Genomic DNA, 15,086 nt, shown 5'->3' on the forward strand with positions numbered 1-15,086 from the left:
CATTGCCTTCTGTGTTTAAACAGGCACTCTGAACGAATTCGGACAGGCACAAAATAATAACGAAACTGCTGGGCAGGGATCAGCGATAAGACGCTCTGGCCAGTTGACGGAACTGTCACTGTCCCGATTGGGCCAGAGCTGCAAACTCACAGAAGTTCAACATTAAACATTTTAGTGCAAGAAGATGCAAAAGAGAACCTGTGCGCGCTGTGTGAGAAGTTTTGTGTGCGCACACGTCTCAGACAGCGCGTGAATACTACATTGATTTCGCTTTCATGTCTTCTTGCACTTAAATGAACAAAATACAAAAATCATGCCAACATGCCCATCTTGACATGCAAACACGGTAGGTTATGTCTTCAGTGAACGTAAACAGTTGAGAAAGACAACGCATTAGTACAGTATCAGTATTGGATCAGTGCATAATGTATTAAAGTGACCGCAGCCTAATATTGCTGCTGCTGTTTGTGTTTTTAATGTTTATCAAAAAACAAAAATCTTTCACTGCTCTTGACTGAATAACTTTTGTAACTTTAATAAGGCTTAATCTTTATTTAATTTACACAGTGGAGATTATATGCAGTGTTATTTTACATTTGATTACATTATTAAGGCTCAAAATTGTGACCATTTTGGTTGGATATGCTCCTGAAATTAAATGCAACCTCAAAATTTATTTGGGAGTATTTGTGCGAGTGTAAATAATTATTGTGGTGCGACCTTTCTTCTAGAAATGCACCAATCAACCGGCCAAAAACACGATCGGCAACCGGCTGGTTTTTAGTTTCATTTTGGCTGATCTCTTTTCTGGACTTGCACACAAACTGCATTGCAATCATTTCCCGAAATGTCATTCATGTGAAATTATAATGAAGTCTGTAAACAGGACGTTAACACAGGCCAGAGACGGGACATGCTGAAGACTGATTTAAAGAGGAGAGCGCAGACGCGCAGCAGAGAAAATACCAGGCACAGCAAGACCACAGTTCGCGATGCTCGAAATATGGGTAGAAAAATATAAATATTAAATTAGGGTGGGGTGGGGGTTTATATGAATGGATCTCTGAAGGGAACTGACTGTCTTTAGAATAGGTTCGATGGCATTTTCTTTTCCTCTTCCCATCCGTGTAAAGTAGTGTTTAAAAGCGCAACTGCTTTGTGTAAAGAAACGCTTCTTTTCCATAAGTGCCACCTGCTGTCAGATAGTGAAATGGCATTTTCATTCAGTTCGTCTCTTTTTGTTTTGTGCAGGTGTCTTATGTAACATATTTCACAAAGCTAAAGTCAGACCATTCTGTTTTCACTTTAAGTCTTGAAATTATGCAATCTAATTTAAATCAAAAACAACTGCTCATGCTACATGTGTGTAGCATCTTTGTTTGGATCGTGATTAAAATGCAGTGGTTGTCTCTAATTTCAAATGGCAACAGATGGTTGTTTTTTAAGGCCATTTTAGCCTGTTATAGAGCAAATAAACAACAAATAAAATAGGCAACCGCTATCGGAATTTGCCATGAAAAGTCATAATCGGTGTACAGGGTTCCTACACATTTTCCATTTCAAAATTCTATACTTTTCCAGACTCAAATTTCCAGACCTCCTTCCAAACAATTTTTCAGACCATGGTTCACAGAATTATTTTCGGTAAATAGTACAGTCATCTGTAAATATATATAAATATATAATATATATATAAATATATAAAATATTGTTTTTTCCTGTTTTTCATTGGTTTTCTCGAAGTGATAACGTGCTTGCATGATGAGAAGAAAACTAAAAAGCTTTATAAAAGTGATCTGTCAGAGAAGAATATATGCAGATTATACTGTAAATGTGGTTTGATTGTTTCATGATCACCAAACAGCAAAGTACAGTCAGATTTAGGGGCTGTTTACACAACACCATTTTCAACTAAAAACTTTTTATGAGTTTTTGCCGTTCATTTACACGATAACAGCGTTTTATAATGTCATCAGTGTGTAATGTTGCTGTTTGAGCATAAACAACATCTGCAAAGTTACGACGCTCAAAGTTCAATGCAAAGGGAGATATTTTCTTTTACAGAAATCGCTTTTGAAGGACTACAACAAACGGCTGGTAGGGACTACAACGAGATTCTTCCCGGGTAGGGGACATTCATCCAAAACGACGCGTTCAACCAGACTTGGGAGAGAGAGAGGAGCTGTAATAATGTAAAATGTGAAAAATAAATGCGTTTTTTTTGTAACAATCGAGCATGAAAACATATTCTAATACACCCCAAAAACAAAATCAAGACTTCGTAAAAGGGCATAATAGGACCCCTACCCCTTTAAACATTGAAGAAGATGTTAAGTAAAAATACAATGAATATGCAATATAGTGCATATATTTAGCAAAATGCTCCTCTCTAGTGTTTATTTTTTCCAGCTGACTAACAAGTTGATGGTCATTAAATGGCTTTTCTGTGGTAAATGTAATATTACATGACATATTATTTATAACAGTGGTGTCCATCCTGTTCCTGGAGATCCACCTATCAGCAGAGTTCAGATCCAAGCCTGATCCAACACTAGCTAAAGTGCAGCCTCTAGTTAAACCCAATTTTAATTTTGTTGCACATTGTTTTTTTATATTCATATGATTGCGATACAGAAGAAATGAGTGTAAAATATCAGACATTATAATCAAAGTACATTAAAAAGGATTAATTCACTCTGAAAATATCTTTAAACATGCACTAGCATTGAAAATCTCAAATCTCAGTGTTATTTTTCAGTAATAGGTTGACAAAACAGTGGAGTCACGTGAAAATCTGGTTCAATGGGATGGAGCAAAACAATCTTAAACCCCTATAGACTTCAGTATGACGCAAACAGCGTTTGCTCGTCAACAAAAGAACAATACCTCAAGTAGAGTCAATCCTCACTCCCCTCATCCAGCTACACACATCTAAGCATCTTAACAAAGCCTGACAGATGTGCACAACCTGATCTCTATTTCAACCAATCTCCTTTATTTCCTTTTATGTGGCCTTTAGTTTTGGTTTACCGGAGCTGATGGTTTAAAAAAAAAAAGTCTTCACCTGACAACATGATACAGCTAAGATGCTTCAGAATGCTTCAATGTATACTATCATTCAAAACTCTTTGGGGTCAGTTTTTTTGTTTTAAAGAAATTAATACTTTTACTCGGCATTGTCGGCAATACTTTTATCCATTAAATTGATCAAAAGTGGCAGTAACAACATTTATCCTAATTCATCAAAGAATCCTGAAAAAAACTCTTCACGGTTTCCACAAAAACATTAAGCAGCATATATGTTTTCAACATTGATAATAATAAGAAATGTTTCTGAGGCAGAAAATCAGCATATTAGAATGATTTCTGAAGAATCATGTGAGACTGGAGTAATCATGCTGGAAATTCAGCTTTACCATCACAGGAATAAATTACATTAAAAAAATACATTCAAATAGAAAACAGTTATTTTAAATTGTAGTAATATTTCAAAATATGATTATTTTTTATCAAATAAAATGCAGCCTTGGTGAGCATAAGAGACTTCTTTCAAAAACATTGAAAGATCTTACCGACCACAATTTTTTGAACGGTAGTACAAGTCTATGAGATTTTTTCACCTGTTTTAATCATCTGCAAAAAAAAAGTATAAGCAATAGTTCCAATATCTAAGGCCCCTTTTACGTAAGGACGTCTGGCTAGGTCAGAGCAAGCAGTAGCAAACAGTCATTGTCCCTGTGGATTATAGAAAGAAACATCTGCAAACAACTAACTTGCATAAATTATTCATCAAGTTCATGTTGTTCCTCTCAATTCTCAAGATTATGCTGCTAACGGTACGGTTAAATGATCATTGTTGCATTCAGTCCTGGAGAGGCAAGGTGTAACTGTTAAATTGCCTCCTTTCGGTCCATGCTACATTTCTCACGATTTTATTTTTTACGTAACTGCGAAGGAGAACATTCAGATCAAAACCACAAAATGAGCATCACTGTCTCACTGAGTAGGATGGGTCTCGATCACTTCCTCTTTCGGTTTTCAATGCCCTCAAAGCAGCACAAGCCTCCAAAGGCCACATTGTTTTTCACTTCTTACACTGGAAAATATAATTACTTGAGAAGCAAAATTGCTTAAGACATTATAACTTATTTTCAGAGAATATTTCTTATATATATATACACACACATTCTCTGAAAACATTTCTTTACTTTCTAACATTTCCTTATTTAATTTTTAGATTTTCGTTTTTTTTGTTTTTTTTAAAGGATGATTTGATATTTTTACTGGAAAAAAATACAGAAACCTCTTGACCGACTTCACCAGCATAAACACATTTTTTATAGTATTACATATTAGTCAATAATCGCATCATAGCGTCTGCATGGACTTTGACTCAAACCAGACAAGTGTAGAAGATAACTGAGCTGCGATTAGTCACTGGCTAAGTTTGTGAGTGAGTCAGACAGTGGAAGAGACGTTAACGCAGTTTCACAAGTGCACTATCAGCTTCATCAGTGTGGCCCTGTGACAAAAATAACATGTTTACAGAGCGGTACAGCAGGCACACCTCCCTCCACACACACGCCGGGCAGACGTGCTGCCACCGTACAGCTGTGAGGACGACGCCGTGCACGCCGACACTCTTCAATAACCAGAGGAGAATGAACCAGCAAAGAACACCCACACCTGAAACCCAAGACAAAGTGAAAGTGAACTTACCTGCCCACAGCCAGGAGCGCTGCACACAAAAGGCTTGTCATCCCCCATCTTTGCAAAGGCTTTGCAATGTAACTGTGGAAGAGAAGGCGAGAACATTACTGAAGGGTTTTCCTAGAGGTTTAAGCCAGGAAAAGTTCTACAGTCGTTTCCAGGGATGCTTCTGCCTGGATCCTCGCTCAGCTCAGGAAACGATGGGTGTTTAAAAACAATGCGAAGAAACGAGCACATGCATGTTAATGCAGCAACTACAAGTTTCCCCGGTGGTGATACTTTCTTCACACTGGGGGCATCTGGCAGACCAATGACACGCGGTGTTTGGGATTTGCTCAGTCTTTTTGGCCCCTCCTCTACTTTTCATTGTAGTCTTCCTGACACTATCTCAACAAAGCTTGTCTGGAGCGACGACTCTAGTGCCACTCTACACCTTTGTCCGCAGTCATTCTCTGAACTCCTCCACCCGTTTCTCAGGATCAAATATCAGCAACCCACACTCCCAGACGCTCATCACTTTTCACAGGAACTCAAGACATCTACATTGACATCGAGAGGTTGTGCTGGTACCGTTTTGCCAGACGCCGGGAACTGATTTACCATGGAGATAAGATCAATTGATTGCTTTTTCATCTAATTCAAGAGAGTGTAATGAGTGTAAGTGTTTTAAATGAAGGAAGGGCCGTGCACTAATGGTAATTCTGGAGAGACATGTCTGGAATGAGCCGCTCTGATCCAGGGGAATGGCATGCGTGTGTATTGGCTCGTCGTAGACACTCCCTCTTTTCCTATTAGCTGAACCACTGCAGTTATTCCAGACAAACTGCCAGCACCTTCCACACAAACACACGCATGTTTGACATTACTCTGTAATCAAACCAAACCAAAGCTTCCCCGGATCCACGATAGGGTCTATGTTCAGAATAGCACTGGCTATCCGGGGTTTTTTCATGACTTTTGATTGAAGGTTATTCTCACAAAAAGCCATTTTTAGCCAATTTTTTTAATTAATTAGTTCATGTATTAGTCATGTATTCATTTAGCAGTGATTACAAAAATGTCCATGACTTTTTAAATTTCAATGACATTTCCAGGCCTGGAAATCACAATTTTAAAATGTAAAAACTTCCATGTTTTCCATGACCATGGGGATTCTGTGCATCTTAAAATAGTTCAATCTTTTGACAACATTCAACATGTGAATTGCAATATTTGCTCAGAAATGGCTTTAAACAAAGTGTTTTGCTTTTCACTTAATTAACACAAAAATATAGGCTATATTTAATCATTTTCATTTATACACTAATACAACAATATATAGTAGACAACCAAACATATATCTCTACAAAAAATCCAACATGGAGACCTCAACCCAATTTTAAAAGGATAGTTCACCCAAAAAATCATTTACTCCCTCAAGTTGTTCCACTTCCAACCCTATGAATTTCTTTCTTCTGGTGAACACAAAAGAAGATATTTAAAAAAATGTCTGTAACCAAACAGTTGATGGGCCCCATTGACTTCCGTAGCATTTACATACTATGGAAGTCATTGAGGCCTTCAAAATATCTTCTTTTGTGTTCATCAGAAGAAAGAAATTCAAACAAGTTTGTAACAACATGAGGGTGAGAAAATGATGACAATTTTCATTTTTGGGTGAACTATCCCTTTAAGTGTAGCAAATGAATCGCTGAAACTGAGTTTTGAATCAATTCACTGTAACAGACATTTTAAATTTTTTACGTGATTTACGTGAATTTGAACATTTTAACATTTTATCCTCCAACTGGATGAAATCATATTCTGAATCTGAAACAACAACAAAAAAATCGGCCCCTTATGCACTACGCAATTTTATGTCAAATCTGTCAACTCTGACTGGCCAAAATGTGAAGACTGGTTAAGAATTTTGGCAAACCAGCGGCGACTCCTTCAGACTGCAAATCGGGAGGAAAGTTGACTAGTGTATTCCAGCCATTAGGAAAAATAAGAAAACTATGTCAAGGTCCTTAGTAAACCTATCGGCCAAATAAAGAGCATAATCATAATCTTCACAATGTTGCTTCCTTTTATACTGACAACATCACGAACATACAGTAAATATTCAATACATTACCCAGCTTTTGTTCTAAATCTATTTATGTTTGACACATATGTTTAGTGTGCATTTTTATTTAGTAGTGGTGGCCTTTAGCCATCTTGACTGGGATGGTTGAATCTGTCTTTACAGCAATCTACACTCTCACTCCTTTAAACCCAACGGTCCACGTGTGGAGAGGCTGGGAATTTTGGAAAAAGTAACACGTTCATTAAATTTAAATGGAGGGAAGTTTCATTAAACTTTCAACATGCCCCACCAGCTCGGAATGACGTCTGGTGTGTTACACAATCACCAGCGCAAACAAAAGGTGAAGAATGAACCAAACACCTTGACTATAACAGCAGGGATTTAAATGGGTAAAGCTTGCGTTGTCATCTGTGAAAATATAAAAAGCCATTAAAATGGCAGGCAGGTCTGCAGCCTGAGTCGCTGCCAATTTATGTAACACTGGCGCTGCAAAGTTTACAGCAAACAAAAGCAACTGCTCTCAAGGTGCCAATGGAATATGAATGTACAAAAAAATATACATATTTTAAGAAACAATTATAACTCATATGCACATGCGGTTTAGGAAGCGTTTATAAAACATTACTTCAGATAAATGTAGCCCTCGTGTACAAAAAACAGATAGACGGAGCACAAAAGAATTAAACAATGCTGTGGTATCAAGATGCAGTTTTTTAGGGTTAAAGGACTATTTTTAACTTCACATCGTCTTAAAACACAACACTTGCGAGAGGACGCTCAAAAAAACACTCCAAGATGTGACAACAGCCAAAGACAAAAAATATGAAAATTTTGCCCAATACCGATAACTTTTTATACTTGAAAGCCGATAACCGATATATTTGCAGATAAATCTAAATCCAAATTTTTATATAATTTTTGAGAGCCTGATTAATGTCTCATCATTAAAAGTCATGTCCCAAGCACACACTTATAATGTTCTCATTATAATTTTATGTAGCCTATATGACAGACTTGCGCTCCACATGTTGCACTTAACTGTATTTTTATTTTTTGGAAGCGATTCCAATCATATTTCAAGCAATTAAAAACCATCATGGCAAACAGTGTGCATCTGAAGTGTCTCAGCTTAAGGAAATAATCCATTATTTATCAGCTTTAATATATCAGCCAAATTTTAATTTTACTATGGCATTGGGGCTGATAACAATAAAATTAAAAATGAACATTGATATGGTGGGCGATATATTGTGCATCCCTAAAAAAACGCTAATGTCCAAAGATTTTTTTTAGCAATGCAAGTTGTCAACATGCTATATAACATGCAATACATAAAAAACGTTATATTTTTAAATAAATCAAATGAAATATTAGGCCTAGACTTTAATTAGAATAGAATACCGTGACCCTACATAGGATAAGCGGATGGATGTATGGCTGGACTAAACATTAAACACCAATATACATCACTATTTCAATTGTGTTAGTGTTCAAGTGTCCCGTGTGGAAGGACGTGCAGTTATTACAAGCTGAAATTAGCAGCCACTGCCAAGACCCTTGCTCTGTTTTCCATAAAGAAAGTAACTGCATCTTGTTTGCCCCTGAAAGGCCCTTCCCATTACGGCCGAGATCAAAGTGGCGTACAAGCTAAGCAGCTTGATTCCTTGCAGACCTCACACGCTCTACAAGTGAGCCAACAGCTTGGTGCCAGAGCTTTCGGTCTGGTTGCAATACACACAGACAGTTTGGTCAGAGAAATGCACGGAGTGACTATATACAAATGAGAACCATCCATTCGTTATACCCTTGGTGAAGTGTCCACATCTCAGTAAGCCTCAAACTAGGGGAGCGCACTCTCTGAAGTTTACCATCATCACAATAAATCAGACAAACAGAGATCGGCCCACCTGCATCAATGTGTGCTACAACTGACCATCCAAAACAAAAATAGAGCCAAGATAGATTATTAACAAAGACATACTGGAGTAATCGAAGACCACTTCCTGTTATGATTAAGACTTGTTTGCAATATATTTGAACGTTTTTGTACTGAATTATTTCCAACAAATTCTAAATAAAACCTTTTATTAATCAGACATCATAACATTTGCACCTAAAAAGACAAAAAAAAACATTGGCAAACAAAAATATTTAGCTGGGGGGAAAAAATCGGTTTTGGATTAAATCGTTTTGGAGGGCCAAAACCATTGATTGAAACGGTGACGTTTAAATAGCGCTTTTTCAATTTCGCATTTTAACCGTGTCAGCATTTATTTATATATTATCATGAACACAACGTGGATAAACTAAGAAATAACTGGGTGGATACATAGTGGACACACTTCACACACAGTGACCAAAAAAAGGATGATAAAGTAGCAAACCGTATAATTTGCTTGGCTGAAATATTGATTTTTTGTAATTTAGTCTTTTTATTTATTTTGAAAAAGTTTGACAATATTTTGTAAAATAAGAAAGAAAACTTATATAACTACTAATTCCCCTCTAACCCCCACCCACCCCATTGCACTTCGGGACATTGAGGAGTATCCGAATAACAAGGGATAAAATAAAATTAATTTAGAGAAATAACGTTAATGACAACACCCATAAGTAGCTGCAGATTAAGTAGACAAGAATTTTTTGACTATAGATATCCAGTTCTTCCACATCGAAAAAGTCCTAGGGTTACCGTGATTGGTCCGTGCAGATGACAGCTCCAGGTATAATATCTACAATAAAGATTGAATGGCTGAAATATTGATAAAGTTGCCGAAGAACTTTACTGGCTTCATTTATCATTTGGGAACACAACACCATACCAAGCTCAATTACCAATTATCTCAACTTTACTTGCTGAAAATGCTACGTTTTGGGCCTTTCTGTCACCTTTTGTTTTGATAGCGATTGTAGAAACAGGACATAAAATGATGAGGAGAAAGGGGAACTGATACAACCAGACTCAAACCAGAGTATAGCTCAATGTGTCCCTGCACTAGCGCTAGTTGCTAGGCCACGGCTCTGACAACATCCATCTTTGATTGTACTACTGAGATAAATCAAACAGCTGGGTTTGTCTATCATCAACCATTTAAACAGGAAGACAGCTGGCAGTACTAGTAGCAGTGCACTGCTTTGGTTGAGTTTTAGAAAATGCAATGCATTCAGGGTTCCCACACCTTTCGACCAATCGATTTCCATGACTTTTGCATTTACATTAATATTTGCATTGAATCATTAAGAGGAAGCTTTTATCCAAAATTACTTAAAAATTATGAGTCTTATATTAACAGATCATACAGGAACAACTAGCATTATTAGAGGTACCCTTGTAAACAATAACTTTTCCATAACTTTAGATTTTTTTTAAAACACAAAAACAAAAACTAGATTTTTAAAAATCATTTTATAGAGACTGAATGTATTAAGAACAATTTATAAGCTATGAAATATTTTAGAAAATGTATATTCCCTAAAGAAATTTCCATGATTTTTCAGGATGAAATTTCAGTGGCTTTATTTTCTTCCAAAATCCATGTGAAATCCATGAATTTTTTTAATCAAAGCCTGGTTCTTCAGAATCAATTGGGTCCGACACGGGGACAAGCAGCATCCTGCTGTTAACTTGGATTTCTCCTACTCAGCAGGTGGACGTGTAGCGAGGTCCGGCTATAATCGGCCTCAGGCGTGCACTGTTTGATGCTGTCTGCTAGGAAACTGACAAAACAAACTGTATTAATAGCTCCAGCTGGAGCCAAGAATGAGGAATCTGGTGAGTGAGCTGCCAGAGAGTAAGGGAGACCCCACAAAAAGGGAGCGACAGAAAAGTGGGGCAGGGAGCAGAGAATGGAACGAACGGTTTAGGAGGGTGTTCGGTAACTCGCAGGTAAAGGCCAAAGGTGCTGCGGATAGTGTCGGGGATCAGGGGTGCGTTCTATGGCCGATTTGGATTTATGTAACCTTAGTGAACCTGAGCTTTGGAAAATGGAACAAATGAAACTTTAGATCCATGTCTGCATGACTGCAGTGTGCCTGGTGCTAAATCCATGGTGAGGAAATACACAATGTAGCCCAATGCAATCCCCAGGGCCAGTAGTCCGCTAGGAACAATGTGGACCCCCCTCCAAAGTCCCCCTCTGTAAAAAAAAACTCTGCTACAACAATGTTGGACATGCTACAAGTCAACAAAAGGCAAAAGTCTTTCTTCACTCCTACATTTAGCAGAAATATATCAAATATCCACCATATATTGCAATGATTTTGCTGGCATATAGTATTACACAACACTAATTTAATTAAAATTTAAATGTTGATATTGTAAAGTTGGGGGTCAGTACGATTTTATTTAAGAAATTAATATTTTTATTGAGCAAAGATGCGTTAAATTGATCAAAAGTGACAGTAAAGACATTTATAATGTTACAAAAGATATCTAGTTCAAAATAAATGCTGTTCTTTTGAACTTTCTATTCATCAAAGAATCCTGAAAAAAATGGTGTTCCTAGAAAAATATTAAGCAGCACAACATTAATAACCTTCAACATTGCTAATAATAAGCGATTTTTGACACTGAAGACTGGAGTAATGACTGCTGAAAATTCAGCTTTACCATCACAGGAATAAATTACATTTTACAATATATTAAAATAGAAAACTGTTATTATATTGCAATAATATTTCACAATATAACTTTTTAATGTATTTTGATAAAGTTTTAAAATAAATGCCGCCTTGGCATAATTTTTTCTTCAAAAATATTTAAAAATCTTACTGACCCCAATCTTTTAAATGACAGTGTATGTAAAAAAAAAAAAAAAAAAAATGTTGTTCCTTTCCTTTACTGCAAAACACTGTCAAAATTATTTTTAGAAATTTTTTTTACCATATTTTGCTTCTCGCATTAAACTACAGTGTATGTTCAAGATGATTGATCCTATCCTTTAACTCTTTTTTAAAAAAAAAATTAAGAAATTCCAGAGCAAATACACATCAAGATTATATTAAAAGGCTGGAAAGAAATATTAAGATATAGGCTATTGCTGTCGAGTATGGCAATGTTCTGAAAGAGCTGCTAATTATATTATAATTGAAATACCAACTACATTTTGGCATATTTTACTAGTTCTCTAAACATTACAGCAACATGATGGCATGTGAATATCATATTTTAACGATCCCGAAATCACAGCAATCCATCAAGCCTGACGTGTTTGCCAAAATCGGATGAAAACATTTTTCAGCCACCCATATTGTCCATTCATTTTTTCTAAAATGGAGTATCTCCCTCAATCTTTGAGAGCTCTCTCACAGTACTCCATGAGCCCGTCACACCTTTTAGACCAGACCAAATATTACATAACATTAGAAGAGCACAGATGCCCAAAATCAACTCAAGTACGGCTGGCAGTTTACCCTTATTGTCCGTTTTATTTGAACAGTCTGTTATTTGGTCTACTCTATTACTCTGTAGATGCATCCGGACAACCAACCGTGCTGTCAATTACATTATCCTGTATAAAACTGTTGCCAGGACAACTTACATAATCATAACATAATCCTTCATTCACAGTTCACTGACGTTTAATCACAGAGCATGGTTTTAACAAGTCAGAAACAGAGCCGATTTCATCATGTGAAACTGGCATATGAAGTTCCTTCCTGTAAAACATCTTCACATTGTGTCTTCACCATGAGCTACAGCAGATGCCTTATAGCATAGGTGATAGCAACAAGCAAGGCTCCGAGCTCTCATTAATCAAGTCGCTGTGAAGCAATTATTGTAACAGCTGCAAAAATGTTCACTTGTGCACAAGCAAATATGTCTACCCCATATGTATTATATGGGGACGTACGGTCATTCCAAAGAGTAACATTATTGGAATTCAACAAGCGCCATGCGAAGATGACCTATATATACAATTACAGGTCCTCAGATGTGCAGATGGTGTTTACAGGCACTCTAAGATGGGACATTCACATGCTCAGAAGAAATAAAGTTGATTGTTATCAGAGGTTTTAGGGGGGGGGGGGGGGGGGGGGGTGTCTCTTCACACTACATGCATTATGTAAAAAGATGTGAAATGCTCACATTATCTTTGTTTTATTTGAATAATCTTGGCCAAATGCACACAATACTTGGGATAACCAACTGATCAACAGCAGGTGCTTGTTTTGTATAGCATTTTTGTATATCATACAAACAAGCCATAATCAAGTATTGTTTGTTTAATTGGCAAGCAAATATTGTGATTTAAAATGCTGACATTTGTGTGGGGTTGACCTATTTTATCTATTCATGACACACACAAAAATGTAAACCTAATCAAATAGTAATAATTTTAGCATTTACTAAACCTTTAGCAAAAAGGTTTAGTTGAAAATATGAAAAGCAGCACTACTCATACATCTCTGGAATGTATCCTACTTTAACTCTTGATTGTTTCTGTATGTAGGGTAACAAAAATAGAAACTTTTTAAGGCAAATGTACAGTTATGGCAACTAAAAACAAAAGGTACGGTTGCCGGGTTTTGTTTAAATATAATTTTCTGACACTTTAATGTACAATTTCTACCTTTTATGTTGGATTGCTGCATTACACCATAAAATAACGTTCGTTTCTAGTACCCTCGCCGAAAATAAACGTCGCTAACTATTTAGCAAACCCATGCTAACTGATGTCTTCTTGCGGACATGCCAACTTTAAAGCCAGCCTTTTCCCGCATGTGCCCGCCTTACTGTTGTTCTGATTGGTCATGTGCACGTCAATCAAAAATATGTAATTGCTGTTTGGCTACAATAAACGTCAATCAAGATTATTAGTTGCGTCTCATTGGCGGACGGAAATTCCACTCAAAAATGGAATTCACGGACTTACAACTCATAACCCCCCCACACCCCCCCCGCCCCGAAACAAAAGTATGCAAATGGTACTTTAAAGCAAACAAAGTAACTGTGGTATCTAATTTGCCATTTTATATAAGTAAAAAAACATATATATTGACACAAATAAAATAAAATAAACAACTCCATAGTATATAGTAGTAATAAATGACGGCTTGACACTTTTCTTATTCCTAAAATTTCTGCCCTCGCTTGTCAAGAGCCCTGAACGAGCTGCAGTGTACGCGCAGACCTCGGTGGAAGACCACTGCCAATCTGACAGCCTCACAGCCGCCTCATTAAAGTTACTCTCGATCACAGACAAACCTTTTTGACGAAAATAAATAACGCTTGGACACTGTTTCAAATCCACACAATCATCGATTTCACATTTTTGACAGAATAAGAATGTTTACAAACTTACCACAGCGCCCCTCTATCCCACTCTCTCTCTTTCTCTCTCTCTCTCTCCTCTCTTGGAATCTGACACGCCCCTCCCCGTGAAGTATCGCGAGATTTTGGCGTCACACAGCGTGTCTGTGGCGTCCCTCACCTGGGGTGTTTAAAGAAAGGGTGTTTACGATCCTATCAACTCATTCGTTTAGTAATTCCATATGCTGACATTCTTGATGCTTGTACTTCCTGTATGATGATACAGATACATGACGAAGAAATAATTATAGCTCATATATACTCTCTCTGACTGTAATAATGTTAAAGATTTGTGGCAAGAACTTGTTAATAGCCTATTCTTACTCTAAAATAGAGTATTTTAACTTGTAAATAACTAAAAATAAATGTCTAGAATTTATTGTTGCCATCTGTATTTCGTAGGATAAATCTAATATGCAATTTCATTTGCCAGATTTCTTTGTAAGGTACTAAACTGACCTGTTTAATATTAATATTTAATATTAATGTTCTCAATATATATAATATATATAACACATTATATATATAATATATATAACACATTCTATCAAACTCGAATCTATTTTTCCAAGTTTCTGTCAATAAAAAGTTTTTTTAAACAGTTAAAATAAATAATCTCAATAAAATATACAAAAAGGATTGTAGAGTCGTTTTCTTTGTTCTTTTAACAGTGATTCTGCATTCCAATTCTTAATGGCAAAGTAGGAAGCAATTTTTCAACCCTAAGATTATGTCATAAACTATGACAATGTTGACAAAAAACAAAAACAAATGTGGTTTCCATCTCTGGGCTTGTCTCTCTTCACAAGTGTTCAGTGATTCAATCCTCTGCTATTGATTAAGGCAATGATGAAGATGAAAACCGTGATGTAAACTGTGAAGGTGACGGCTTTGAAAGGACAGGAAGGTTATTTTATTTAGTCCTACTGTAGTTTCCTTCCTGACTGATTTGCATTCTCATAAAGAGGACATCCTGTGCTTGGACAGGAGTTTAAA

At 36.5% G+C, this 15,086-nt stretch overlaps 1 protein-coding gene across 2 annotated transcripts in view; it reads right to left on the reverse strand.

Annotated features, from left to right (window-relative positions):
* atf7a (activating transcription factor 7a) overlaps window positions 1–14,174 on the reverse strand; it is a 31,895-nt gene extending 17,721 nt beyond the window's left edge. The window contains exons 1-2 of one of the 2 annotated variants that reach the window (XM_056238739.1): window positions 14,083–14,174; window positions 4,720–4,791 (exon numbers count right to left, since the gene is read on the reverse strand). In XM_056238739.1, the coding sequence (XP_056094714.1) occupies window positions 4,720–4,767 (48 nt within the window). In that variant the 5' untranslated portion in view covers window positions 4,768–4,791; window positions 14,083–14,174. Of the gene's footprint in view, window positions 1–4,719; window positions 4,815–14,082 lie in introns of those variants that run through there. The other variant, XM_056238746.1, reaches the window with a different exon arrangement.
* Between the last annotated feature and the right edge of the window lie 912 nt (window positions 14,175–15,086).

This window comes from Rhinichthys klamathensis, unplaced genomic scaffold (assembly GCF_029890125.1).
Source record: "Rhinichthys klamathensis goyatoka isolate OS25496 unplaced genomic scaffold, OSU_Roscu_1.1 h1tg000020l_1, whole genome shotgun sequence".
Lineage (NCBI taxonomy): Eukaryota > Metazoa > Chordata > Actinopteri > Cypriniformes > Leuciscidae > Rhinichthys > Rhinichthys klamathensis.